Consider the following 27,879-nt stretch of genomic DNA (forward strand, 5'->3'; position numbering starts at 1 on the left):
AATTTATCATTTATCATTTTACCTAAAAATAAATTATTTATTTTGATAAAAAAAATCATCCTTATCATTTGTTTTGTTAACTACTTTTTTTTCAGATTGACTTAAATAAGTTTTTCATACATGGTAAAATAAGTCGTTTTCATATTACTACCTAAAAATTCATTTTTTTGTCAAATACTTACCTTAAAAAAATTTCAGTTTCATTTTATTTACTAAAAATTCATTTTTTGTTACATCATTATGCTCAATTACTGACACGGTGTGCCACGTCATTGAAGGTAATGATGTGGGTAATGAGGTGTCCATATCAAGGCATGATGGCATAGCACTTCGTGTGCCACATTATCACTTAACAGAAGGCGACTAACAACAGGTGGTAAAATGAAACTGAAATTTTTTTTCAAGTACTTAAATAATTGGTTGAAAAAGAAATGTTAAATAGTAATCTAAAATGGTCTATATTTCAGGCATGAAAAACTTAATTAAGCCTATTTTTATTAGTTTAATGTAACTTTTAATTCATTTATTTTGTTAAAAGTTTTATTTTAGTTGTTTATGCTTTTAAAATATATTATTTTAGTTCATTTTCTAATTTTTTATTTGAAACGTTAGTTTTTTTAATATTTAAATTTTAAAAGAATTAATTTAATATAATGATAGACTAAAATATGTTATTATGTATTTTTCCAAAAAAAAAACACACCTCCATCTCATCAATCCATCTGAATTTGACCTCAAACCTTTTCCTCTCGTCTTCGTCATCCACCATTCATCACCACCACACCAAACCATTCACCATCTCCACTAAATTTAAGCCTAAATAACATTTTATCCCAACATTCCAAATCACCGCAACAACATATTCTCACCGCACCAAATCCCCCACTTGAAATTCAAGTTTATTTCAACTTCAACAACCAACCACATTTGCCTCACATCTTCAATGATTCAATATTCAAAGCAATCGTCATTGTCTTGCCCCTTTCAGCCAAACGCTCTTCAAACCCTATTACTATTGCATGACATGGGGATTGTGGCGAATCTGTGTTCTTAGGGTTGATGGTGGCGATGCGTGGATCTGGTTCCCTGTGCTTGTGGCCTTATCGAGGATGATGACGACCTCCTTGAGGTCTTCGTAGGTGGAGAATAGGGAGTGGAGGACGTCGGTGGTGGTGTCCCAGTCGAGGCCGCGAATGAAGAGCTTGTGTTGGGACACGTCAGGGTTCGCAACGGTGTGCATGACGACAAGGATGTCGAGGTGGTGAGCCATCGTGTCTTGGAGGATGTCGAGGTGAAGCGCTTGATGAGATTGTAGTAAGGACCATCACCACTTGAAAAACTTGCTTCTTGATGGAAGGACCCTCTTGTGATACCTTCATTTGATGCTTCGTCCCTAATCTCAGCTTTACTAACTCTACCATTATTTTCAACATGGTCTTTTTTATTATTCTCCCCAACATTATTATGCTTCGCTTGATGGAAGCCACAATGTCGTGATCTTCTTATGTAGGAACATTTATCATATGAAAGTCAATCCCCATATGGTGACCCTGATTCCCCATCATCTCCTCATAATCCTACAGAGAATTTGTTGGTGATCGTTGTGCTTCGTGAAGTGGCCCACATGGTGAATGACCCAACATAGCTCTAATGCCATCTTGGGAATTACTATTGGCCCTAACCTCATTGTTATTTGCCACACCAATATTTTCAATTTCCAAAAATACCCTTCTCACATTGTATTGTGGAATACTACTTCCATTGTATTAGTGGGGTGCAAAAAAATAATTACACAATGGAAGTATGATTTTATTGTGTAAAGGGAGTGTAAAAAAATACAATGAAAACACAATTTTGTTGTGTATTTGTCAATGAAATTGTGTTTGTATTGGATTAAGTGGGGGTGAAAAAAACATATATAACGAAAACACAATTCTGTTGTCACTAGAACAACTTTGATTCTTCCGCCTCCAACAAGAACATTGAGTGGATTGTGTCCTTGTTTCTTCTATTTATCTGATTCGATGAATTTCCCATTAATCTTGATATTATAACAGGAGGCAATCAGTGCTGTAGAAGTGTAGCCCTGTCCATATGTTCCATTTTAGTTGTCTTCATCCATGACCATCCATAAAGGTTCTGAATAAGCTGACTACACTGGTGAAGCAATGCTTCCCTAAACATGTAGTAGAGCTCCTTCACATGTTTGACCCAATGGTAAAGCAACTAAAGCCCCTTGCTTTAGGCCTCCAATAAAATTAGGTCTCAAAAAAATATATTAATAATTATAAGACTCATATTTTCTTATAATACCCATAAAAAATAATACAGAAGAAATATAGTTTTAATTTTCGGTAAGACCCATAATTTTTTTGTTTAGTTTCCACTTAAAATAAATTACTCACTGATTTCCATTAATTAATCAGTCTCTTGATTGGCTATATCAAAGGTCTCCCAATCTAAATATATCAGTTTTCATTAAATCATTGTCACAAACACGATGGGAAAGTCGTATTGAAAGTATAAAAGCTTTAAGATTTGAAACTTCACAAATAAGAGATGCTTTATTAAAATTAGGTTAAATTAATGATGATCTCAAAATAAAAGGTGAGATTGTTTAGCAACTTATGAACTTGAAAATTTTGAGTTTTTGTTAAGTACGACTATTTGGTATGTCATATTATTTCATGTAAACTCCATTAGTAAAAAGTTACAATCAAAAGATATGGGTATGTATGTTGCTATAGAACAATTGAAAGGTCTTATTTCTTTTTTTGAAAAATATAGAGAAGATTGATTTGAAAATGCTATAATTTCTGCTAAAGAAATTGGTATTGAAATAGATATAGAACCTAAGCTTTTTGAAAAATGTGTTATTCATAGAAAGAAAAACAATTTGATGAGAATATTGATAATAAAGTTGTAAAATTGCCTAAAGAATCATTTAAAATTGATTACTTCTTGTATATAATAGATCAAACAATTACCACATTAAGAAATGAATTTAAACAATTTAAAATATATGAAGATATTTTTTATTTTCTATTTAGCATTAAGAAATTGAAGTCTTTGGATGTCTTAACCTTGAACTTTCATTAAAACATAATCACTTGGATATTGATGGATTAGATTTATTTACATAACTAAAAATTGTAAGAGAAATTATACAAGTAGAAAATGATACACTGATTGACATACTTAATTATATAAAAAGAATTTATTCTTTTCCAAATGCTTTTATTGCTTATAAAATAATGTTAACAATTCTAGTAAGTATTGCCTCCGCAAAAAGAAATTTTTCAAAATTAAAATTAATTAAATTTTATTTAAGATTAACAATGTCTCAAGAAAGATTGAATGAATTAACTTTAATATCGATTGAAAAAGAAAATATTAAAGAAAATTGATTATAATAAATTAATAAATAATTTTACATCCTTAAAAGCTCAAAAAATAAATTTTCAATAAAAATATAAATATTTAATAAAAATATTAATTTTTGTTAAAAAAAATTATTAAACTAAAAAGGATTTCATTTTAAAGTTCACTTTAGGTATTTAAATAAGTTGGGCCGGCATGCTCCTTCACACAAAATCCAAGCCAGTCTATTGCTAGAAACTATGGTTCCATGTTTGGACCGAGTCAATTAGCAACATAACATTATCATCTTCACAGTTGATTAGCTGTTGTGCCTTCTCCAAATCCAATCCTCTAAAAAGAACCCTGTCATCTCCAGGTAGTTGAGTTTAATTACCTCTCCTCCCCCATGAACACAAATGTTTTGTAGCTTGTCAAAATTAGACAGATCCTTCAAAGTGCCAACCAAGCTCTGGTACAACCACTCCTTTTTTTCAACATATAGTGTACTCTTCCTCCCTTGTTCACCTTCTGTTCTATGACTGCCTTCGCGTTGGTTTTGCCCCTGCTTCTTTTCTTTTTGCCTTCTCTTAGACCATCTGCATATTTATGTCTTTCATCTCTTTCTCCACCTACAGACCTTCCATTATTCTTCCTATAGCGTGGAACATTTACATGCAACTTTTTTTTCCCAATCAGCAACTCTCCTAATCAACAACCTTCCTCGTCGGGCCAATGATCAATCTGATTTTAATAATAATGAATATTTAATGGGATTTTAATTTTAATTTTTTATAGTTTTGGCAAATATACCTTCCTCGGAGTATACTTTAGAACCATCACTGGCTCTTTTTGGGTGTAATTTTAATAACCACTACTTGCCTTTAGAGGAAAATTTCTTGTTCACAAGGCGTGACATGTCCAGAGATCTCACAACCCTGATTGATGCATTTAAAGTGTTCACAAGGTAGGCTATGACATGTCAAGTGACAATATAATATAACAGACTTTATTTTTTAAGTCCCAAGACCATGATCACATTGCACTTAGATAGCTTCCATTGATGTATTATCATGACGGGAAAACGTTATAAAAAGAAGATAATTTTTTTAAAAAAAAATATCAAATGGAGATAAATTTCAAATTAATATTCAAATAAAAATAAGTTGTAGGAAATTATGACTTCTGATAATGACGTCAAAAAAATTACACAATTCAAAGTTTTTTTTTAATATTTATTTGAAGTTGTAAGTCAATTTATGACTTCAAAATCGTTGTAATTTTTTTTAAAATTAATTATTAATGACTTTAAATTAGTTTTAATTTTAAATTTTTAGTATTTTTTTCAATGTTTTTAATATTTTTGTTACTAATATTAACAAATAATATTATTTAGTTAATTTTTAAATATTTTTTAGTTACCTTTTACAGATATTATTAAGTAAATTAATAATTATGTACAATATTATTAATTAATTTTGTTTGATAAAATTATTTTTATATTAATAACATAAAATAATTTAGTAATAAAAATAGTTGTTAAAATAAAAAAACAACATAATATATTAATATAAAATGAATAATACAAATTGAACACAAACATAAAATTGAAAAGTAGAAATAACATAAGTTGTCAATTTATTTGTATGGACAATTACTATATCCTTTAATTCTACACAATGAGCACAAGTACAACAAGATGAAAGACTTAGACATATATTCAAATTTCATTGTGGGACATCATTCTATTATTAATATTTTTCTAAAACATATGTAGTATATTTTTATTTTTTATTTAAATTTTAAGTCTTTTGTTTATATTAGCTTTCTAATTTACAAAATAAATAATAATCATTATTAGTAACAAAAATATTAAATAAAACTATAAATTTAAATTAATTTAAATTCGCTAAAAATTAATTTTAAAAAAAATAATTTATGACTTTAAAGTTATAAATGATTTTATGACTTCACGTTAAAATTAAAAAAAAATCATTCTTTTTTACCACTTCAGTAAAAATAAAAAAAAAATAAAAATTAAAGTCATACAATTTTTTACAATTTCGTCATAAATGTTGTAGCTCACCCTACACTATTAAAAAATACACTTTCAACATCGGTTACTTACGGCATTCTACATCGATTTTAAAATCGATGTTAACATAAAAACGATAACATTGATTTCCTACATAATCGATGTTATACACAAAGAACTACAGTAAAATAAATGTATGCATAATGAACCTTGACATCGATTTTCTAGTAAAACCGATGTTAATGTTATATATTCACATCGGTTTTCTAGTGAAACCGATGTTAATGTAATATATTAACATCGGTTTTGTAGCAAAACCGATGTTAATATATTACATTAACATCGGTTTCACTAGAAAACCGATGTCAACGTTCATATGCATACACTTATTTTATTGTAGTTCTTTGTATATAACATCGGTTATTTATAAATAACCGATGTTAACCTTTGTATTTTAACATCAATTATTTGTAAATAACCGATGTTAATATAATAATGTTAATGTTAACATCGGTTATTTACATAACCGATGTTAAGTTTCATGTTGACATCGGTTTTTGTAAATAACCAATGTTGTTTACTATATTAACATCGGTTTTTGTTAATAACCGATGTTGTTTTGAAGTTTTTTTTATATAAACTTTCTATTTTTACAATAAATCCAAAATTGTACCTGTAAAATGTAATTTCAGACCCAATTCACAGCAAATAAACATTTTATTCTGCTTTGAAGTAATTTTAATCATAATAAACATTGAATAATTGATTTATTATAAACAACGATCAACAAATGAATTCAATATTCAAATTACATAGGAAATGTCAAAAATGTTAAACTAAAGTAAACTAAGCTAAACTTAATGTCCCTATACCCTAAGTCTGATCTCTAACTAGGAGATAATACCCTGCCCACTGGATCCGCAATGCCTTTAATCTCTCTGGCTCCAATGGTCTAGGATCGTTAAAATATTGCATGATGAAATAAATGATAATAAGTTAATAATGTAATACAAATTATAAAAAAAATCGAATTTGTTTGAAATAAACGTATCGCTTCCTAGTTATTCCTAAAACTTCCTAAAATGATGGTCGACATCCAGTGCAATTGCTACTAGCCGCACTCAGTACTTCCTTTTTGTCTATTACACTAAATACATAATGAAATTTGGATATTAATTAACCAATTAGTATACAGACACATTAGAAATATATATAAGTAGAAGTTTTATGTAACTGACGTACCTTGATGACAATCCACCTATCAGGAGCCTTTGATTTAGGTTGTGGAGCATCATCAAGACCTTTTAAATCACTGTTCCAAATGAGTAACAATTAAAAACTAGTGTTGTTGAGGTATTTCAATGCAAATGTATTGAAAAGAACACTAACCTGTTAATAATCCCCTTAAGGTAGTTGTCTGGCCTGTTATGCAATGAACAAAACCAGACAACTAGGTGTTCCTTGGGCAGGATGACCACCATCTGCCAGTGTCCGCTGCAATGGAGACGAATATGGGTTAGTATATTAGTAAACATTAATTAAATTCAGTTATTTTGTGTGACTTACCCATTTAGGTAGGCTCCAAGATAGACATCGTGTTTTGAACTTTGCATCCAAGTCTTTATGTAACTTTTAGACTCAAACTGCGATTGCCCAGACCTCTGAATGGACTGTGGCTCGAGGAATCGATAGATATCAGAATTCCCCGCTCGCATACTTGTTTCAGTGAGATGCTTGTTTATGTTAAGTCAAAGTTAAATATTTATGAATTGAAAGCAATAACTTAGGTAAATAAAAGTAATATAAAATGACTTACAGAATCCACAACTGTAACACTGATATGCTGAGACATTGACCACCGTGTGCGATTTCGGAGAGGTCTTCGTGCTTTATATAGAGTGGGAAATATGGATTAAAGATCCCGAACACAGTGGCATCCCATGTAACCTGATAAGGCCTCAAGAAAAGCTCTGGGATGGTCAATGTCATAAGATAAAGCGAATCATCGACCTCCGGATCGGGCTTTGGAGGTGGTTTTTCCGGAGACACAACTACATGTTCATGAAACAAAGTTAAATGGCCTAATTTGAGGCACGCTGAATGAATTAATTTAAAAAGAAGAAACATATAGTAAGAGTAAAGTACCTGCTGTGATAAAGACTTGACCAGATGTGTCGGCCAAGCAAGGAATGTGTGAAGTGTCTGTCCCACTAACGAAATGTCATAAGTGGGTACAGGAATTGGAGCATCTACATCTGTAACCTTCTCCACACCCACCTTTACTTGGTCAGGCAACAAAGGAGTGTTATGAACAACAGTGGATCCCTCACAAACTCTCCCCAGGGCAACCAGGCAAGCAGGATCTACTTGATGTACAAGCCGCACCTAACTGAGTCACCCGTCTCAGGATCGTTTTCTGAGGGATCAACACAACTTCCCTTTGTGCTTACTCAAGGATCGGAGGGACTAACTAGAGGCTCGGGAGGCAGTGTAAATCCCTGAGATTGCATCTGGAATTGAATCTGGGACTGCATCTGGTTGAAGGATGCCATGAGCTGCCACGTCACTTTTTCTGTGATGGACTCCTCTAGCTGGTCCCTGATTTGCTGGGTCAGCTGCTGTAATTCTTCAGGAGGCAGGGAGGAAGAGCTGCAGGACGTCCGTGGAGCCGATCCAAAGTATTGCTTGATGGTGACACCGGCTCCAGCAGCATGGACACGTCTAGGGTGCTCTGGACGTCCAATAGTAGCGGTGAGAACATCCTAACGTCCATGGGGGACAAAGGATCCCTGTGTCGCCTACTCCTCAAAGGAATCCTTCACATAAAACACACAGTTGTACATGGCATTCACAAAATATTGAAATATAATTCTAATGGTTAGTTGAAAATGACTTACGATCTTCTCAGTGATTTCCTTTGCGGCCTCATTCGTCATCTCCCCTATTTTCTTCGTGCGGGCCATCTTCCACTTCATGTGGCGTCTGACTGGGGATGTAGGGTCGATGATGCCATCAACGCTTCTTGACTGTGCAGCTTCCTCCAGCTTCTTCTTCGTCTTCTCAATCAGGAGCCTTTGCTCCAAATATTCATAACCTTCACGAGACAAAACGTGGGGGGTAGTGTTTTGTTTCTGGATGGCCTGTGCCTTTTTGCACACATCCTGCAAAAATAAAACAATAATCTTTCAAATGCTTGCATGAAGTATAACAAGTTAATGTTTTTTGAAAACAACTTAAATGGCAAGAAACATACCTCCCAAGAAGGGTCTTTGCGAGTCTGGCAAAACTGGAGCCATTTTTCCTTGTTGATGTCGTATTTCTCACAGACAGTGTCCTCCACACCGTCCTGATCGGCTGCAAGGGCCTATTTCCTCGTGAGGTCTGATTTAAACTGCCTCCATCTCTCGCCCACGGTCTGAAGTAACTTCCTTTTCGTCCTACCGTCAGAAGCCTCTGGGATTTCAAATTCCGCCTGACAACATCAAATAAGGTTTATTTGTTACAATAATTTATATTTTGGCTATTAATTAAACAAAATCAAATAAGAAAAGAAAAATACCTGAATATCCTCCCAAATCAAGTCCTTCTAAGCAGTAGGGACCTCCTTCTAGTGATCGTAGGTGATCTCTACCTTATCACGTACCACAATCCCCAAAAATGTTCTTAATTTCTTCTTGTGGGGACCGTCAGCCTTGCCGGTAGCAGGATCAACATGCATCATTGGTCTCTCAGCACCAGGTGATCTAGTAGACAATGATCGTAGGCGTAAGGCTTTGTGTGTCGCTTCACGGCAGACGGCGAAGCTGATGCGTCGGAAGGAACAAGAGGAGGAGGAGGAGGGCAGGTAGGTGGAGAAGCCATGATCATGTATACATCATGAAAATGTAAATTTCGATTACAGACAAATATCGACATCAACAATTCTTTAAATAAAATGTGATCAATGTTTATAATTTCATAAACTAATTTTGTATGAATATTGTAGATAAACAAATAAAATCTCATATAATAAATCATAGGTTAAATTTCCACTCATTTTCTTAGAATGAGATAAACATAAGCTGGGTTAGCCACATCAGAACAAAACAATGAAAATGCATAGTACATTAATATCCATGTTACTGTTGAATTTTCATGTGATAGCTAGTACATTTGATTGAATTCTCAAATGTACACACATGAATATTAATGAAACTAGAAATTAATCAGACTTAATTTGGGCCTTAAAAGCAAATTCTAGGAACATGTCTTCGATGGTACCAATATTTGTGTTAGCTGCTTTAAATGCCAAACTCCAATAGAATCTAATACTTTAATTTCTATATATGTTCTCACTTGTGTTTTCTACTAGCTAGGTAATAGGTTATAGGTATTTTTCTTCTTCATTGCCCTTTTGTCATGTACTACTAATAAAAAATTCTTGTTTCAGTGAAGAACAAGTTGTGATTTTATGGTATCCTAATTGGATCAGCATTAATTCATTCTAGCATCTATCTATAAATAGGATTGCATGAGTCATACATTTTCATGCTCACATCAAACAAACCTCCTCATTAGCATCATTTCATTCTGCCGAGATCAACTGCAAGAAATTGCAAAGCATAGATTGTCTTATTCAAAAGCTTAGGCAACTAAATTCGAGTCATGATGAAACTAGAAACGATTACATAGCTTCCCTTTGTGAAAATACAAATCCAGACCACAGATACATTGCTGAAATACTATTAACTTTAGGTCTATTATTGAGAGCTTTGAGTTCTGAGTTGCTGACATTTCAACATCACTCATCAGGTCATCCCATTAACCCTGAGTTATTCCTTTTGCTGGAGCATACCAAGTTAGGTAGTTTGCTTTTGAAAGACAAAAGCAGATTTGGAAAAGCTGCTTACATGAAGCTAAATACAGAGAAGTGGCAGAGGAAACTCATCTTTGATGTTGTGAATGAGATTCTTGGAAAGATCCTTACATAAGCTAAGTAAAGAATTGAAGGAAACACAAAAGGAGAATTGACCCGTCTTAAACAACATTTGTTAGAAAAGGTTTCATTTTTCACTTTATTTTTTTGAAGCGGAATCAATGACGATTGAACATGATTTTAAAAGGACAATGTACTGATTATCATAATCCATTTTTCGTGTTTATCCCAAAATATATTATTTCCCACTTGTATTACATTTTGTCCCCTCAAACCTCTAATAAGCGTGAATGAATGTATTTGCATCCATTCCAGATGAATTTAGTATATTAATCTTTCTACAGTACACTCAAAGATGTTCACCATGTTGTTTTTTGCCTAGGAATTTGAAGAGTCAGAAAAAATGGATGAGGATTTCAAAATCATTGAAGAGCTACGTGATAGCAATAATTATCTGAGGGCTCAAATAACACATCTTGAAAGAACTCTGAAACAGGCAACTGCAAGTCAGGAGAAACTGAAGATGGAAAATGACAATGAATGATGATGTTTATAACATGGTGTTGAGGTTGTACATGAAATGGGATGATGGAGATGGAGTGAGAAAAACATGGGAAGAAATGGAGAGGAATGGATGGGGACCAGATAGGAGATCATATACCATCATGATTCATGAAAACTTTGAGAAAAGGGAGAGTAAAGGATGTCATGTGTTATTTAGAGGAGATGATATCTAAGGGAATGGTGCTAGAGCCAAGGACAGAGAAGCTAGTAAGTTCCATGAACATTCGGTTGAAGGGGAGGACAGAAAAACATGAGGATGTTGAAGGGGGGAGAACTAGTCTTTGAGCCTTGAGGTCTTGGAATTTGGTCTAATTGGAATGTTTGGACAATGTGTCCTTAGGCTTTGTAGTTCGGTTTGGTTGTAATCAATTTAGAAGTATGTTCACCTTGGTTGTAAAGCCTTAAACCAAAACCATTATATCAAGTTTTGTAGAATGGTGAGAGGCAGGTTTAGAATCTCTAGTGGAAATGAGTAAAAACACTCGCTCCAATAATGGTAATTAGTAAACTGTAAGTTAATGTCCTTTTTATGGGTATAGCTAGAACCTCAAGCATAGTTAGCAACTTAGCATTACTAATATGCATACGTATATATAAACAAAGTAAATACAACAGAGTAACTTTCAAATTTCACTAGTAATTGCTATATTGCTTCTCTATCACAGGTGAAATCCTTGAAGTGATTGATCGAGCTCTTTTTTATAAATAAAATGTTTTTAGTTGTGCAATTAATATTGAAACTATCCAAGGGAATACATACAATGTGACATAGATCACTTTGACATCTAAGGCTTCATTCAAGCTATTGTTCAGCCAATTTAGCTACATGCTCTACTCAATCAAAATGGCTCTAGGATTGAAGACATATCTACCGTAATAATATGTCAAAAGTTGCGCAGATTTTCCTTTTTCTTCTCTACTAGTCCAGGATGTTAGGACAAAAAAAAAATGAAAATTTCCAGCAAAAAAGACCATGTTAAGAGCTAGTTCTCATATGAACATCTTGAAAACAATATAAAGAAAAAATACCTGTAATTTCCCTTCCTGTAACCAAGGTGTTTATGTCATACGTGCCTTCAAATGTGTAAATAACTTCTATGTCACAGAATGCCTGCAAAATTGGAGAACAAAAGCATAAAACATCTGAGGAAACAAATAAAGCATTTTAGTGTCTTTACATATTTTCCTGCTACCACTCTTAAAAACCATTTGCCAAGAATACAACAGTTTAGTTATGATATGACATTGATATATTTTTTAGTTATGATATGACATTTATATATTTTTTCAAAAGTATAGGAAATTAGCTTTGAAAAACAAAGATGAGAAAAACAAAGATACGAGAGACCTGTAAATGTAAACTGCACTTTTGTTATTATTGTTCTAGTCTATCTAAAATACATAGCCCTACTTTGTTTATAGGCAACTACCTAACAGTTATGAAATCCTATTTGATGGTAGCTGGCTAACTAACTAATTAACATTCTTATCCTATTTGTATTTACATAACAATATCCCTTCCCCAAAATAGAACCCTTGTCTTGAACTTCAAATGAGATGGTAAGAGGAAAATCTTCAGTTCAATCCTCAAAAAGTTTTGAAGAACTCTTTCCAAAAATTACTCACAATAATAGGATGCTTATCACTAGTTATCTCTACTGGTGCTCCAAGCAGTCTATAGATTTGATACATGAAGTGCTCACTGCTGAGCAAGTGTTAATGGCTGCTTATGGATGCAAAAGGGCCACAAAATAGGCATACTTTCTCATACAATCAATCAAATAGTATCCTTGCCTTGGTTTTGGCAGTAAAAAAAATTGGGTTGTTTAGACGCTTCTTCTACAGTTAAAGTGTGTGTTTGTATTAATGTTTTGTCATCCATTGCAGACGTTCCTAGGAACCAAGTGTGGCTGCAAGAATTTGTATGATCTCCATTGAATGGAGTTTTAATGAGTAATAAAACACAGCAAAAACTATCAGTTTTTTTGAAGAGTTCTTGGGGGCGAAAGGAACATTCTTGGCTATCCCAGTTGCTGACTTCTCTTTTGGCTAGGTCCCAAGATTCTAATATTTTTAACCTTTTTTTTAATAGAAGGTTACTTGTCCATTTTTTTAACAGAAAGTGAAGCAAGTAGCAGAGTCCCATCAACGGCAAAAGAAACCTGAATTTCCCGATTCGAATGGAAAGAAATAAGAGAAAGCAATCAAAGATTAATTCCAGTATATGAACTTTCAGAAAAGAAGCTGGAGGCACATTCAAATACTACCTTGCCTAATGTCTAGAAATCAAAAGAAAACCAGGACATAAGGTTCAATGCATGCTTAGTTTAGCTTAAATTTTAGGAAGTAATTGTGTTCATTTTTTTTAATTACAAACTATTTTTTTTATCACAAAATAGTAATCCAAAAGTACACCTGATCTTGAAAATTGAAACCTGTAAAGTACTAGACAAGCTTAAATTACTAGAAGGCCAAAACTTGGATACATTTTCTTAGCCAAAAACACGTAATTAACTAATTGCATCTAATTTTTGCCCCTCCACAATCCCATAGCCAAATTTTATTAGAGTAACTAATTGGGGTGTAGTTGTTAAGCATCTTTTAGTAAACACTGCATTTTATAATATGTACATCATATATAGGTGGGAATTTTATAATCCTCTTAACAGAGACAAACTTCAACATGTTTCCTAACTAAACTACATATGAAAAAGAGACCAAGCTTACCTCGAACCCAAACAGTGACAATGGCAGTGAGATCTAACAAAATGGCATGAAACTTGAAGCTTTCCTTGTACCTCAATCAGCAATACTGCAACTCAAGACGTATTATTATTATTATCATCATTAAAACATGAACACCCACGAAAACTTAGCATACATGAAGTTGACCTACGTACCTCGCGGAGAAAGCTTTGAGCTTTGAGCACCCACGAGTGTTTCAGCACCCTAGTACCAAGACTGTATGTAGGGTTTTCTTCGAGCCACACTTCCAAAAGCAGTGTAGGGGCTTTTGTGGGTTCGAGCAAAGGGTTTCTGGCAGTATTGAAAACAATGTGGGACAATGTGGGTGTCGAGGGAGCGGTTTCCGATAGATTTCAGGCAGGAGGAGAAAGAGAAGAGTGACTGCAAGGTTTTCGAGCGCGCGGGTTATGAAATGCCAATGTTTTAACTTATAAACATAACAACATCGGTTTTTTAAAGATAACCGATGTTAACTGAATATAGTTAACACCGATTTTGGAAAAACTGATGTTAACATCATATAGGTTACATCGATTTTTCAAAAAATCGATGTTAAGATCAACTCCTTAACATCAGTTTTGAGAAAACCGATGTTAACTCTATCAAGTTAACATCGGTTTTGTCAAAACTGATGTTACCATATTCATCTTAACATGAAGTAGTTAACATCGGTTTTGCTAAAACTGATGTTAAGTAACTTCATTTAATTATAAAAATGTCACCGCATTTTCGTTAACATCGATTTTCACAATAATTGATGTTAATAGAGCGATGTAGAAAGCCTTTTTTTAGTAGTGCTACGAGTTACCCATGTGAAGAGCAAGACATGTGCATGGAAAAGGCATTTGCTCTTAGTCTTCCTCTTTATTTATTTTTTCTTTTTTATAAAACACATGTATCCTCTGGAAACAATGTTGTTTTATCCGCAATCCTTCGTATTAGTTGATTCATTCGTTAATTGATTCTTTAAACAACTTGAAAAAACTCTAGGAAAAACTTTATATTCTCTATCATACATCATTTTGGCACATTAACTTCTTCTTTTTTACAGAAAGATCACAAGCTTTTTTTTTTTTGGTTGATCAACCTTATATGAAACATAAAAATAGTCAATTAAAAGTTTTAACTCGGACAAATAAAAATATTAGAAACTGTTGTGACGTGAAATCATATATACTCCAAAAATATTCCATCGAATGACATAGTAAAAGTTTACAATTGTGCCGTTTTCATGGAGCAAATTTCAAGTATTTCATTAACGCGTAATTTTATTTAAAATACAAACATATTTCAGCACACCATATAATATTTATCTGTTAATTATCTTGTTAAGTATTTATAAATAAAAAATTAAGAGTCAAAATGCAATTTTTTTTCAACTTTCAATCACTAGAAAAAATCTTCTGCAAAAAAAAAAAGAATCTTCTTGATACTAATAGGTTCCAACAGATTTAATAGATAGTTGGATTCCTTGGGAAACCAAATTAGTATGATTAAAATAAAACAACCGAATCCTTAGAAAATTAATAAATTTATGTTGAGATACCAAAATAAAGTTCATTTGCCCAATAAATACAGATTTTAAGAAAATCTTAATTAGTTTATCTTATTATATTACCTTGTTATTTTTTCACATATTTTAATATATATATATATATATATATATATATATATATATATATATATATATATATATATATATATATATATATATATATATCTTTGTCATAAGTAACCACTCATTACTTTGTATAAAAGTTTGAAGCTTGAAAGTGAAACATAAAGCCTCTTAGTTATCTCATGGTTTAAGTATGACAGAAAAGTCTATAGTTTGAGAGTGAATTAATTTCAATTATAAAACACTTCATAAATATCTCATTCTATTATAGAGTTATATCCATGAAATATTTATTAGGTAATTACTAAATTTTTATTGATTTTTATAAAATTACTAATAAATAAAAATAATTTTTAAAACTTAATGTGAGAGCTGTTCTCACTTTATTTTAGGTTAATCTTGAAAATAACAAATACACAATTGTTGAACTCAACTAAGGATTCGTACTTAATCCAACCTTATACTTTAGAGGAGTCAATAAATCCTTAATAAAATGGTTTTTTTTTCCCGGTAAAATGACTACAAACAAAAATATGAAAGGACATTTATGGTGTTTTATGTTTTAATTTCGCAATCAGTCATAGGAATCCTTTTGCTCTTATAAAGCTCCGTGTGTTATCTGGCTTTTGATGGATTAGTCCGAAAATGGGTGCCAGTATTTGATCAATCAATCATAGGAAATATTCTGAAAAAGTAAAAAATAAAATAAACATTATGTAATGTTTTCCGAAAATAATCTATCCTAACTTTCAAGATTACATTTCATATATTTGAAAATAATCTATAAGTTTAAAGATAAACTAAGAATAATGATACAATATCTTATCTTATATTCTGATAATATATTTTATCAAATACAAACTGATTTAGTTAAGCTAACAATACTGATAGAATATCTTATCATATATTCTATCACACCTCCGCAATCGAAACGAGAGGTCGACGAACACGACTATCTCGAATTGGACCTAGGACCACCGCTACTAATTTTTTTTTTTTCTAGAATTCTTGTGATATCCAGACGGCTTCCCACATTGTTGTTGGTTTGAATGAGAGAAATTTGAGTCATAAATGGATTGTGAGGCATCCACCATTGCCAGCATCCTCAAGTGTGAGCATCAACCAAGCCTGATAAAATGGAGGTTGATGATCACTCTGCTGAATTAACGTCCCTACACCTCGATATGCACTTGTGAGACCCGAAACAAGTTGAATGACGAGGCAGCTCTTCGACAGACATTCTCCATTTCAATATGGAGATATGGTTCCTTATATTGGAAACCGCAAGAGACGAATAAAAAGAACTCTTATTATCCGTCATGGCAATAAGAGATGGAGGGAAGGTAAGGTAAGGGAAGTGATTTGAGAGAGATATGGTAAGAGAAGAGATTTGAGAGAGACAACGAGCAAAAAGGCTTACCGGGGTTTGAAAAGTTCAACCCATGTCACGTATGAGACATTTTCCATCTCGAGAATGATTGGGACATGATTCTTGATGTTGGAGACAGTAAGAGCAGTGTGAAAGATAGAGTTTGAGTGAGACATGGTGATGGAGAAGAAAAAGAAAGGGGTTAAACAGTACTAGGGCCTGTGTGCGAAAGTCAAAGGAAGACACTAGGGCTCTAACACCATCTCAGAATGAATAATGTGAGAGGTCTAACTCAACCCCAAAAGCTAGCTCAAGGGATGAGGGAAAGAATTTTTTTTCTCCCCTCTCGTTAAGCATCATTAGCTTATATAAAGAATTACAAACTTAAAGATAAACTAAACATAATGATAGAATATCTTATCGTATATTCTGGCCTGACTAATCAGTTTGTATCTGATAGAATGTATTATCATATATTTTGATAATATATTCTATTAAATACAATCTGATTAGTTAGACTAACAATACTGATAAAATCTTATCATATATTCTATCAGTTTATCTTATTATAATACTTTGTTATTTTTTCACATATTTTAATATATATATATATATATCTTTCTCAGAAGTAACCACTCATTACTTTGTATAAAAGTTTGAAGCTTGAAAGTGAAAGATAAGCCTCTTAGTTATCTCATTGTTTAAGTATGACAGAAAAGCCTATAGTTTGAGAGTGAATTAATTTCAATTATAAAACACTTCATAAATATCTCATATCTATTATAGAATTCTATCCATGAAATATTTATTAGGTAATTACTAAATTTTTATTGATTTTTATAAAATTACTAATAAATAAAAATAATTTTTAAAACTTAATGTGAGAGCTGTTCTCACTTTATTTTAGGTTAATCTTGAAAATAACAAATACACAATTGTTGAACTCAACTAAGGATTCGTACTTAATCCAACCTTATACTTTAGAGGAGTCAATAATCCTTAATAAAATGGTTTTTTTTCCCGGTAAAATGACTACAAACAAAAATATGAAAGGACATTTATGGTGTTTTATGTTTTAATTTCGCAATCAGTCATAGGAATCCTTTTGCTCTTATAAAGCTCCCTGTGTTATCTGGCTTTTGATGGATTAGTCCGAAAATGGATGCCAGTATTTGATCAATCAATCATAGGAAATATTCAGAAAAAGTAAAAAATAAAATAAACATTATGTGATGTTTTCCGAAAATAATCTATCCTAACTTTCAAGATTACATTTCATATATTTGATTATTTATCAGTTTTTTTATTTTATTCTTCCGTGCATAATATTTTTTTTTCAAAAATCAAAGAAATTATGCAAAAATCATGTAAAACATTAGTCAATTAATGGCATTAAATTGAACCATAATTTACAGAAAAAATAGTATAATTAACAACAAACAAAATTAACTAGCTCGTGTATCTCAACAATGGTCGAAATTAATTATATATTAATTAAATTTCAAAAGATATGCACGATCTACAATTAGTTTTTTTTTCTAAGGTGAGATAAGGATCCACATTTAGGCTAATATTAAAAGAATATGTCAACTCAAAAAATCAAAAAATCGTCAATCTTCTCGGTGGGAACATGACTCAATTCATCAACTTTCACCATATTGTTAATATTCTCACCATTATTATTACTATCCTTCTTTTCCAACACCATTTTTGTTTTCTCTCTTCCTCCATCATCACCTGTTGGAAAAAACACCTTGTCCACGAACACTTCCACGTCGCTTTTGCCGAACCCCACTTTGTTCTTGACCTCATTTTCGGGAATATAAGGTGGCCTCACAATGCGCAACACCATGTCCCACTTAACCCCCTTGAAGAAATCATGGCCCTTGATCTCATCAACCCTGATCCGACGGTCAGGATCTTTCTCCAGCAGTTTCCCAATCAAATCCCGTAACGCCGTCTTCTCCCCTGTTAGCTCTGGCTCCTTCGTTAAGATGCGGTAAAACGTTTCCTTCCTATTGGCGCCCTTAAACGGAGTTGTTCCGTACAACATCTCGTACAAAACGATGCCGTATGACCACCAGTCAATGCTGAAGTCATGACCTTTCCCCGAAACTATTTCGGGAGCCACGTACTCTTCTGTTCCTACGAAGGAGTTTGATTTTTCGACTAAGTTGGACTCGATGTGGCGTGCTGAGTTGACGTTGTTGAGTGAGGGCTCCGAGTCCGAGTCGTAGGGTGAGATTACCCAGTTGCAGAATTTGTAGAATCGCGTTAACCAGTGCCTCCTTGTGTGTTTTTTCTCCGAGTTAGGATTCGAGGACGAGTTGTGACTCAATGAGTAAGGGAATTTAGGGTTTAGCTTTTTGGATAGGTCAAAATCGACCAACATTATGTGGCCGTTTTCTTGAATCATCACATTATCTGGCTTCAAATCTCTGTACACTATTCCCAATTTGTGCAAATACTCCAATGCGAGAACCAATTCCGCAGCGTAAAACCTTCACACACAAAAACAAAAAACAAAGGAAAAAAAAATCAGATTCTTCGCTAGCTTATTTTTGTGCTTTGTTTGGTTGGTACCTAAAAAAAAGAAAATAAACACTTTTGTTGTCTTTCACTATTTTAGTAACGTCAATTGTAATTTGTAACATCTTGACATAATTTCCTCCAATTTACGTGATTTCCTCCATAGGAAATTAATTGTTGTTAAGAAAAAGAAAGAAATTTACGTGATTTCCTCCAATTTCCCTCTGGAGTTTAATCGTAAGGCAAAAATTAGAGTAGAACACCAATTTCACAGTTGAATTATTACCTTTTCTCTTGAATCGGTTTTAAAGTAGAATAAAAATAGTTTAAGTAGATCTAACAATATTAAAAAGTATTTTTTTGTTTGCTATTAAAAGTATAAATATTAAAGATTTATTATTATAAATTTTAAAATAGATATTCAATATTTTACAAATTAGTTTAATGAGTTTATTACTTTGTATGTGAATAAGAAGAAAAAGTAATAATTTGAAGAGAAATTAATTTCTATACATATTCAATAAAATTTTACACCAATACTCTACATCTCAATTTCATTAATTATTACAAAAAAAATATTCATTCTATACACGTAAAACAGATTCCAATTAAAAATTGTCCTTTCATTCTCCACATAGTGATAGAACAAACATACTTAAAAAAAAAATAATTCCTAAACTTAATTTCTGGCTAACCTAAAAGTAAGAAGGAATGAGAGAAAATCACATTCAGAAACAAACAAAATTTCCGAATTCGCAAATTCTCACTTTCCCAACCAAACAGTGTGAAAAAGAAACAAGAGAGAGAATATTTGGAAATACCTGATGGTGTCATCAGAGAACATTTTCTCAGTCTGTTTCTTCCTTAGCGAACGGAGCGTGCCACCGTGACAGTAATCAATGGCGAACCCAACGACCCTATCGGTTTCGAAAACCCCTCTTAACCTAGGCAGAAGCGGATGGTCGAAACGACGCAGCACTTGCTCTTCAAACGACACCCTCGTGTACTCCTCCGTGTCGTTTAACTTCGCCTTCTTTTGAATGATCAGCGCCTTCGATATCACTTTCAGCGCCACGCACTCTTCCGAAGACCGGTCACCGGTCCTCGCGAGGAATACGACGCCCTTGGCGCCGCGCCCCACGGCGGAGACAACTCTCAGGTTTTCCAAATCGAGTGGCTTTGCGTTGTCGCTTTGGCGGCTTCCGCCGTCGTTCATCGTGCGGGTTTACCGGGTACTGGGAGAGGACCGGGCGGGTTTTTTTTTTTTTAAAAAAAAGTTGAGGTTTGAAGATTTGATGTTGCGTTGAGAGAGGCTTTATAGGGTTTGCGCGTGAATGGTGGGTGGATAATTAGATACCCTTTTTTTCCCTTGCTGCACAAGAATTTCATGTGAGTGACTGGTTCTTTATTTTATATGGGGTTGAATTGAAGTAACGTGGTGTTTTGACACGTGAACAAAACGACGTCATTGTTGACGTGTTTTTGTGAAGAAAAGAGCAAAACTGCGGGAACGTGACTAAAACGCGTGCGTTTCTAGATGCTGTAGTGTAGTGTGCGGCACCTATGTATATTGGATTAGTTACTCACAAATTAAAATAAATAAATAAATTATACTATATTTTTTGGAACATAATTTAATAATTATTTATTAGATTTTTAAAAGAAGAAGGAGCTATTAAATACTGCGTTACTCTCCCAAATTTAGGTCAATTTTGCATATATATTTTTGAAATTTAAATATAATCTTTGAATCAGAGATTTAAAAAAAATCAAAATATAGAAAGTAAAAAAAAAATCTTGATTAACAGAACTAAAAAATAATTTTAAAATTTGAGATAAAAAAATAAATTTAACCTTTTTTGATAAAAAACAAACTTTACCTAGATATTGAAGTGCATGTTTATTTATAATTATAAATGTTATTTTTCTTATTTGTTCCTTTAGTGTGTATTGAATGGTTATTTCAAATTATGTCTATTGCAGTGTGTATTAGGGAGTTTAAAGTCCCATCTGAATGAAAAGAAAGTGTTAAATCTATATCTCTAGTTTTAATTATGAAAAATCATTAATAATGCAAATTGTAAAAATGATGGTCTTATGTGATGACTAACATTCTGTTTGATTGTTTTAATATTAAATTTATTAAGAAGCAAATATGTACATGCATTATGAGGTGCTTAGAATGATGCTCAGAAAGGTTGTCTCTGATTGATTGTCAAGATTGAAAAACTCAAAAGATCCCTTGAAACTCATGTGCATGATGAAAAATGTTTCCTCTTAGTACTTGATTTAATTTCGACAAAGTACAACACAACAAGGTCTTACATAGAAGATAAATCAAAGGCTACAAATAAAGCATCTAGCATCATAATGAAGTTTCATAAGAGTTTACATTAGAATAATGAAGACCTTGACTCTAAAGACTAAACATTAGAATAAAGTTCAAAATGATAAAGAATCCACCTCAAAGACAACATTATGTCTTTCATATGATACCACACAAACAGAAGACACATCACAAGACTAAAGTTGATAGCATCTCACTTTCCATATGCTACCACACACACTAAGGATACATCATAAAGTGAATCCTAATTGCATTGGAAGATGCAACCAAGTTCAAAATTGAAACTGTCTATGAGAAGATCTAATGAGGAACATCATAATGAAAGATTGAAGATACCATGCAGTATAACCTTGGACAGAATACTAACACCCTTGCAATTGTTCCTTCACTATTTTTAATGTAGCAATCTACTTCAAAATGCTTTGTGTTGTGAAGATGTGTTAAGTTTGACGAAGTTGTATTACTTCAGAAAGATATATATCAATTGAACTTCATAACAAGGATCTAACTAAGTTTAGATCCTTTCTCAACTAACTTTAGAATCTTCATTCTAATTTACCTTCAAAATGCTCAGCAGAAAGGTGTTGAGGTTTCATGGTCTATAAATTTAAAATATTTTATTAAACCATGAGCGGAAAGAACCCCATCCTTATGGACCATGCATTATGCAAAATTTACTAAGTGTTTGAATGTTACCTTTGTAGTGCGCTTTCAAAAGAGATTGTTCTTGGATCACCAAATGTTGAAAGTATGACACATCTACCCAGTCCACATGAGCAACAATTGAAGCGGGGTCTTAGTGCTAACTAACGGTAGACGGGTAAGGATTTAGTGTGGCACATTTTTCTCTCAATAATAGTGAATAAGGAATTTTATGTAGTATGTCAATTTCACTTCTCTCATACATGTAGGAGAACAATTTTTCCAAATTCCAATTAAATCTTATATTTATCAAATTTTATTTGGTACTCATAATTATCTTATCAAATCTTATTTGATCTCACCAAATCTTATTTGATTTAAATAAATAGATAAGTACTTAAATCATATCTAATTAATTACCTCATCAAATTGCATCTTAATCAATTAAATATATTGTTAATTAATTAAATCTTATTTTATTATTTAACTATGAATTAAATTAAATCCAATTTAATTTCTTCATTTGCTCCAATTAGTCACTCTATGTGTGTGGCCCTATAGGCTCCCACTAGATTGACAATAATATTATAGACAATGATTGGCATTTGACAATGCATTGCTGCCACCTAGCCCATGAGAAAAATTGATGATTCGGTTGTAACCTTATCGTGCCTATTTCCATCATGTAGCATTTGTCCCTTTGTCCAAATTTCTTGATCAAACACGAGACATAAGAGTGTCATCCTCGTTAAGTTTGATCTTGATTTCTTAATACCTAAGTGAATGTGTAAACACAAACAGATCCAATATTTCATATTGGCTCATTCTGCATGGCCACACATATAGCACGTCTCACTCTATCAAGAGGCCCATAAACATAACTCTTGCTACGTAGGAGAGATGAATTGATGAAAACCCCTTTATGGATCAAATTTCAGAATCTAAAATGAATAAAATTATAAGGAAATTTTGTAGAAGAAAAAAAAGGGAAAAATACTGATTAAGGCAAGAAACAGAAAAGAACAACGCTACAATCCCTAAGAATTGATAAGTTGAGGAGAATTTGTCATAGAGAATATGACTTCTTTGATAAGAATTTAGGATTTTACACAAGAACCAAAGAGAAACAAATTCTCTCATAATTAGCAAAAGCTAAATTTCAATATCCAAGTTATGATTTCTTTCATAACTTTGCGAGATACATATAGTTGTCATAAGGAATGCCAAGAGGCTATTCATAATGAACTCCTAATGACAAAAGTTAACTCAAGTTAGTGGCTTATTAATTAGCATGCAAGCCAATAATTACTTTTTATTATGCCTTACTATCTTCTTGGATCTTTTTTATCCTTATCACGATTCTTATCTACATCACTCAAATCCCTCAACATGATTCATTGCAGGCCTAAGTACTACCTTTACGATCACCCTGTTTGGGATTATGTTTGATAACATTAAAGCCTACAACTCCTACATATAGGAATCATAGTGACTTCAAGTCGAAGTGATGCAATGCTACCCCCCCCCCCAAGGACATTGGATAGAAGACTCCAAGAAGATTGGGTCAGAGATGCTAAAGAAGGTCCTAGGGTTCTCATAAGCCTTAGGGTAGATTTCTGAGTCAATGAGCTTAGTATGAACCCACTTATCTTTATACATATTAGATTAAGGTTTATTATTTTTGGGCCTTGTATTTAGGGCTCCATAGTGTAAGGAGGGTACCCTAGTAATGTAGGATTTTTCAGTCCTTCTATTTTATGGCACCTAGAGTAATTTTTGTATTTGGGATAGTTTTGTAATTTCACATGCATTAAGTGCACTATTTGATGTGTGTGTGTTGGGAGATAAATTTAATTGAATTGGAAGAAGTCCTATCCAATTAAATTTTGGACCATCTTAAGGGGGAGGTGAACATTTGTTTGCCACACCCCATTGCCACATCATATAGTCACACTTTGTGCATGTCCTTCATGGTTTATTTTCCTCATGATACCTAAACACACTTAGTGGAGAATCTTGGACTTGATCTTGGATTAGTAGGCTGAACCATAACTAAAATTCACCAATCATAATCTATGAAATTTTGACTCCACCAATTCAAATTCAAATTTTCCTTCAATTTTGTATGACACTTAGGCTATAAATAGAGGTCTTGTGTGTGCATTTTTTTCAACTTTGATCATTTGAGAGTTACACTTCAAAGTTCAGACCTCATTTGAGGCATAAAATTTTTTGCTCCTTCTCTCATTCTCCCTCCACTCATCTTCTCCTACCTTCAAGTTCTTATCCATGACTTTTTATGATGGTAAACTTGCTCTTGACTTATCTTCTCCTTAAAGTGGCGTCTCCAATCACCTTTCCTCCTTCTCCATTCCAATGCTATTGATCTTCAAAAAGAAAAAAACTCCATTGATAAAGAAGATCCAAGGCCTGCAAGCTCCACATGGAGCTATATCATAAAGGACTACTATCATCTTATGGTTGCCATGAGAAGAGCTTAGGATACTTACATAACTATTATAAAGCCTTCTTATAGTGGCCAATCCAATATAAATATTACTCCTAATGTTTATACTTGTGTGTTGACTTGATATCTCATATCCATGACCTATGAGACGTGGTCATTAGTCGATCTACTCATACAAAAACATTAATGTATTATTGTCGCCCTAGTCAACAATAATACTTGACTATAGATGCTTTAGAATAGTGTTTCATTTGGTGATAATTATAAGACTCTTAATTCGTTTGAAAGTTGGAAGACATGAATTCATTTCAAATGTCTACTATAGATGCTTTAGATCTTAATTCGTTTGAAAGTTGGAAGACATGAATTCATATCAAATGTCTACTATGTCCCAAATATGAAGATCAATATTTTGAGTTTGGGACAATTACTCGAAAAAGGCTATGATATTCACATGAAAGATTTCAATCTTTCCATCAGAGATGGGAGAAACAATCTAATCACCAAGGTACCAATGCCAAGAAATAGAATGTTCTTGTTGAATGTTCAAAATGATGTTGCAAAATGTCTTAAAGCTTGCTACATTGATGCATCCTGGCTACAACATCTTCGATTTAGGCACTTAAATTTTGGAGGCTTAAGTTTTCTATCAAAGGAGAAGATGGTGAGAGGACCCCCCCCCCCCCCCTCTATTAACCACACTGATCAACTATATGAAGGATGTTTACTTGGCAAGCAATTTAGAACGAGTTTTCCAAAGGAGTCAAACTCAAGAGCTAAGAAGCCACTTGAGCTAATACATGCTGGCGTCTGTGGGCCAATCAAGCCAAGCTCACTAGGTAAAACTAACTTTTTCCTCCTTTTCATTAATGATTTTTCAAGAAAAACATGGGTCTATTTCTTAAAGAAAAAATCAAAAGTCTTTTTTGCCTTCAAGAAGTTCAAAGCTGTAGTGGAGAAAGAACGTGGCAGACAGATCAAAGCCATGAGGACTGACCAAGGAGGAGAATTCATTTCCAAAGAGTTCTGAAAGTTCTATGAAGAGAATGGAATTAGACGTCCTCTAACGGTTCCAAGATCCCCCAAATAAATGATGTGGCGGAATGAAAAAATAGAACAATCCTTGATATGGCTCAAAGATGCTCAAAAGCAAGAAACTACCAAAAGAATTTTGGACAAAAGCTATGGCATGTGCAGTTTATCTGTCCAATCGATCTCCGACAAGAAGTGTATAGGAAAAGACACCACAAGAAGCATGGAGTGGAAGAAAGCCTAGTATCTCTCACTTGAGGGTTTTTGGGAGTATAGCTTATGTTCATGTCCCAGACGAGAGAAGAGAAAAACTTGATGACAAAAGTGAGAGATTCATCTTCATCGGTTATGATTCAAGTTCAAAAGGGTACAAGTAGTACAACCCAAACAAAAAGAAGACAGTAGTGAATTGAGATGTGGTGTTCGACGAAGAAGGACAATGGGACTTTGAGACTCATGAAAAGGAATACAACTTTTTTTCTCCACTTGAAGAAGATAAGACACCTCAACATGTTCAGCAAGAGCTCACCCCATCAACATCAACCACTCACAAAGACACTTTGCCATCTCCTAAGTGTGAAAGGGCTATGTCACACACCAGATGCTCAATAAATTCAAGATGGATACTTGCAAGCCAATTGGAACACCGATTGAGTGCAAAATTAAGTTATCAAAGTTCGACGAAGCAGGAAAGGTGGATGCTACAAAGTTCAAGAGTTTGGTGGGTAGTTTACGATTTGATGTGCACAAGACTAGACATTCTATATGCTACTGGACTCATCAGTTGATACATGGAGACTCTAATGACTACTCATCTCAAGGATGCAAAATGAATTCTTCATAATATCAAAGGAACAATCGACTTTGGCTTATGGTTCTCAACAAGTAATGACTACAAGCTTGTAGGTTATAGTGACAATGATTGGGCTAGAGATGAAGATGATAAAAAAATTACTAGTGGATTTATGTTTTCAAGGGGAATACAACCTTCACTTGGATGTCAAAAAAGCATTTGATAGTCACTTTTTCGACCTGTGAGGTGAAATACATAGCAGCTACTTCATGTGTTTGTCATGCAGTTTGGCTTAGGAATTTGTTAAAAGAGTTAGGCATGTCACAAGAAGAGCCAACCAAGATCTTTGCGGACAATAGGTCAGGCATTGCTCTAGCAAAGAATCCAGTGTTCCATGATCGAAGCAAACATATTGATACCTGTTACCACTACATAAGGGAGTGCATAGCAAGAAAGGATGTACATGTAGAATATGTGAAGTCTCAAGACCAAATAATAGACATCTTTACCAATCCGTTCAAGCAAGAAGACTTTATTAAGTTAAGAAGCTTACTTGGAATGCTAAATCAAGTTTAAGGGGGGTGTTGGATAATATAAACTTGATTTAGCCCATTAATCAAGTGTTAGGCTCATTAAGTTTGTGCTAATACTCTAAAGAAACTCCTAGAAAAGTGTAGAAATAAGTAAAAGTAATATAAATTCAAGAAGTGTATAGAACTAAGTAGTTGGGAGAAGTGTATAGAACTCTTCCTTGAAGCATATAAAAATAGGGGAAAATTCTCATTTGTAAGTGGATCCAACAAAGCCAACGAAGCCAAAACAAAAATATTTCTCAAGTAATAAAAACTAGTCTTCTTTCAAATATTCTCTCCTCCTTTATTTCTCTAAAATACTTCCTATAACCTTCTCCTTTCAAACATAAAGCAGGCCGGAAGTTTATTTCGAGGGACACTGAGAATGATAGGAAAATGCATTTGGTGGCATGGGATATTGTTAGTAGTCCCCAAAAAGATGGTGGTTTGGGTTTGAGGAAAACTCTGAGATGCTAACAAAGCCTTTATGCTGCGGGCTAGCTGGAAATTTTGTGGAGATAATCCCCTATTATGGAAGTGATACTTTGCCTCTTGTTATTACTAAAAGACGTGGAGGCAATTTTTGGAGAGGTGTATGTTCTACTTAGGATGTCTTCTATAAAAACATTATTTGGAGAGTAAGGGAAGGAATGTATAAAATTCTGTCGAGACAATTGGATTCCCGAAGGTGGTAAGTTGATGGAACATTCCACAACTTCTTTCACAAATGTGGAATTAGAGCAAGTGATATTACTAGAAAATAAGCTTTTAACATAAGTTGTTTTCGACTTTCAACATCGATTTTTTACTGATGTTGAAACCACCGATGTTAACATTATCAATATTAACATCAGTTTTTTGAAAACCAATGTTAACATATACTACATGAAAAAT

At 33.3% G+C, this 27,879-nt stretch overlaps 1 protein-coding gene across 1 annotated transcript; it reads right to left on the reverse strand.

Annotated features, from left to right (window-relative positions):
- Positions 1-18,073: 18,073 nt before the first annotated feature.
- LOC114389691 (serine/threonine-protein kinase OXI1-like) lies at positions 18,074-20,500 on the reverse strand. Its single transcript, XM_028350429.1, has 2 exons — positions 19,954-20,500; positions 18,074-19,104 (listed from the first exon to the last, which is right to left on the reverse strand). Exons 1-2 carry the CDS (start codon positions 20,346-20,348, stop codon positions 18,195-18,197), a joined length of 1,305 nt encoding a protein of 434 aa, XP_028206230.1. The 5' UTR covers positions 20,349-20,500; the 3' UTR covers positions 18,074-18,194.
- Positions 20,501-27,879: the final 7,379 nt, after the last annotated feature.

This window comes from Glycine soja, chromosome 16 (assembly GCF_004193775.1).
Source record: "Glycine soja cultivar W05 chromosome 16, ASM419377v2, whole genome shotgun sequence".
NCBI lineage: Eukaryota > Viridiplantae > Streptophyta > Magnoliopsida > Fabales > Fabaceae > Glycine > Glycine soja.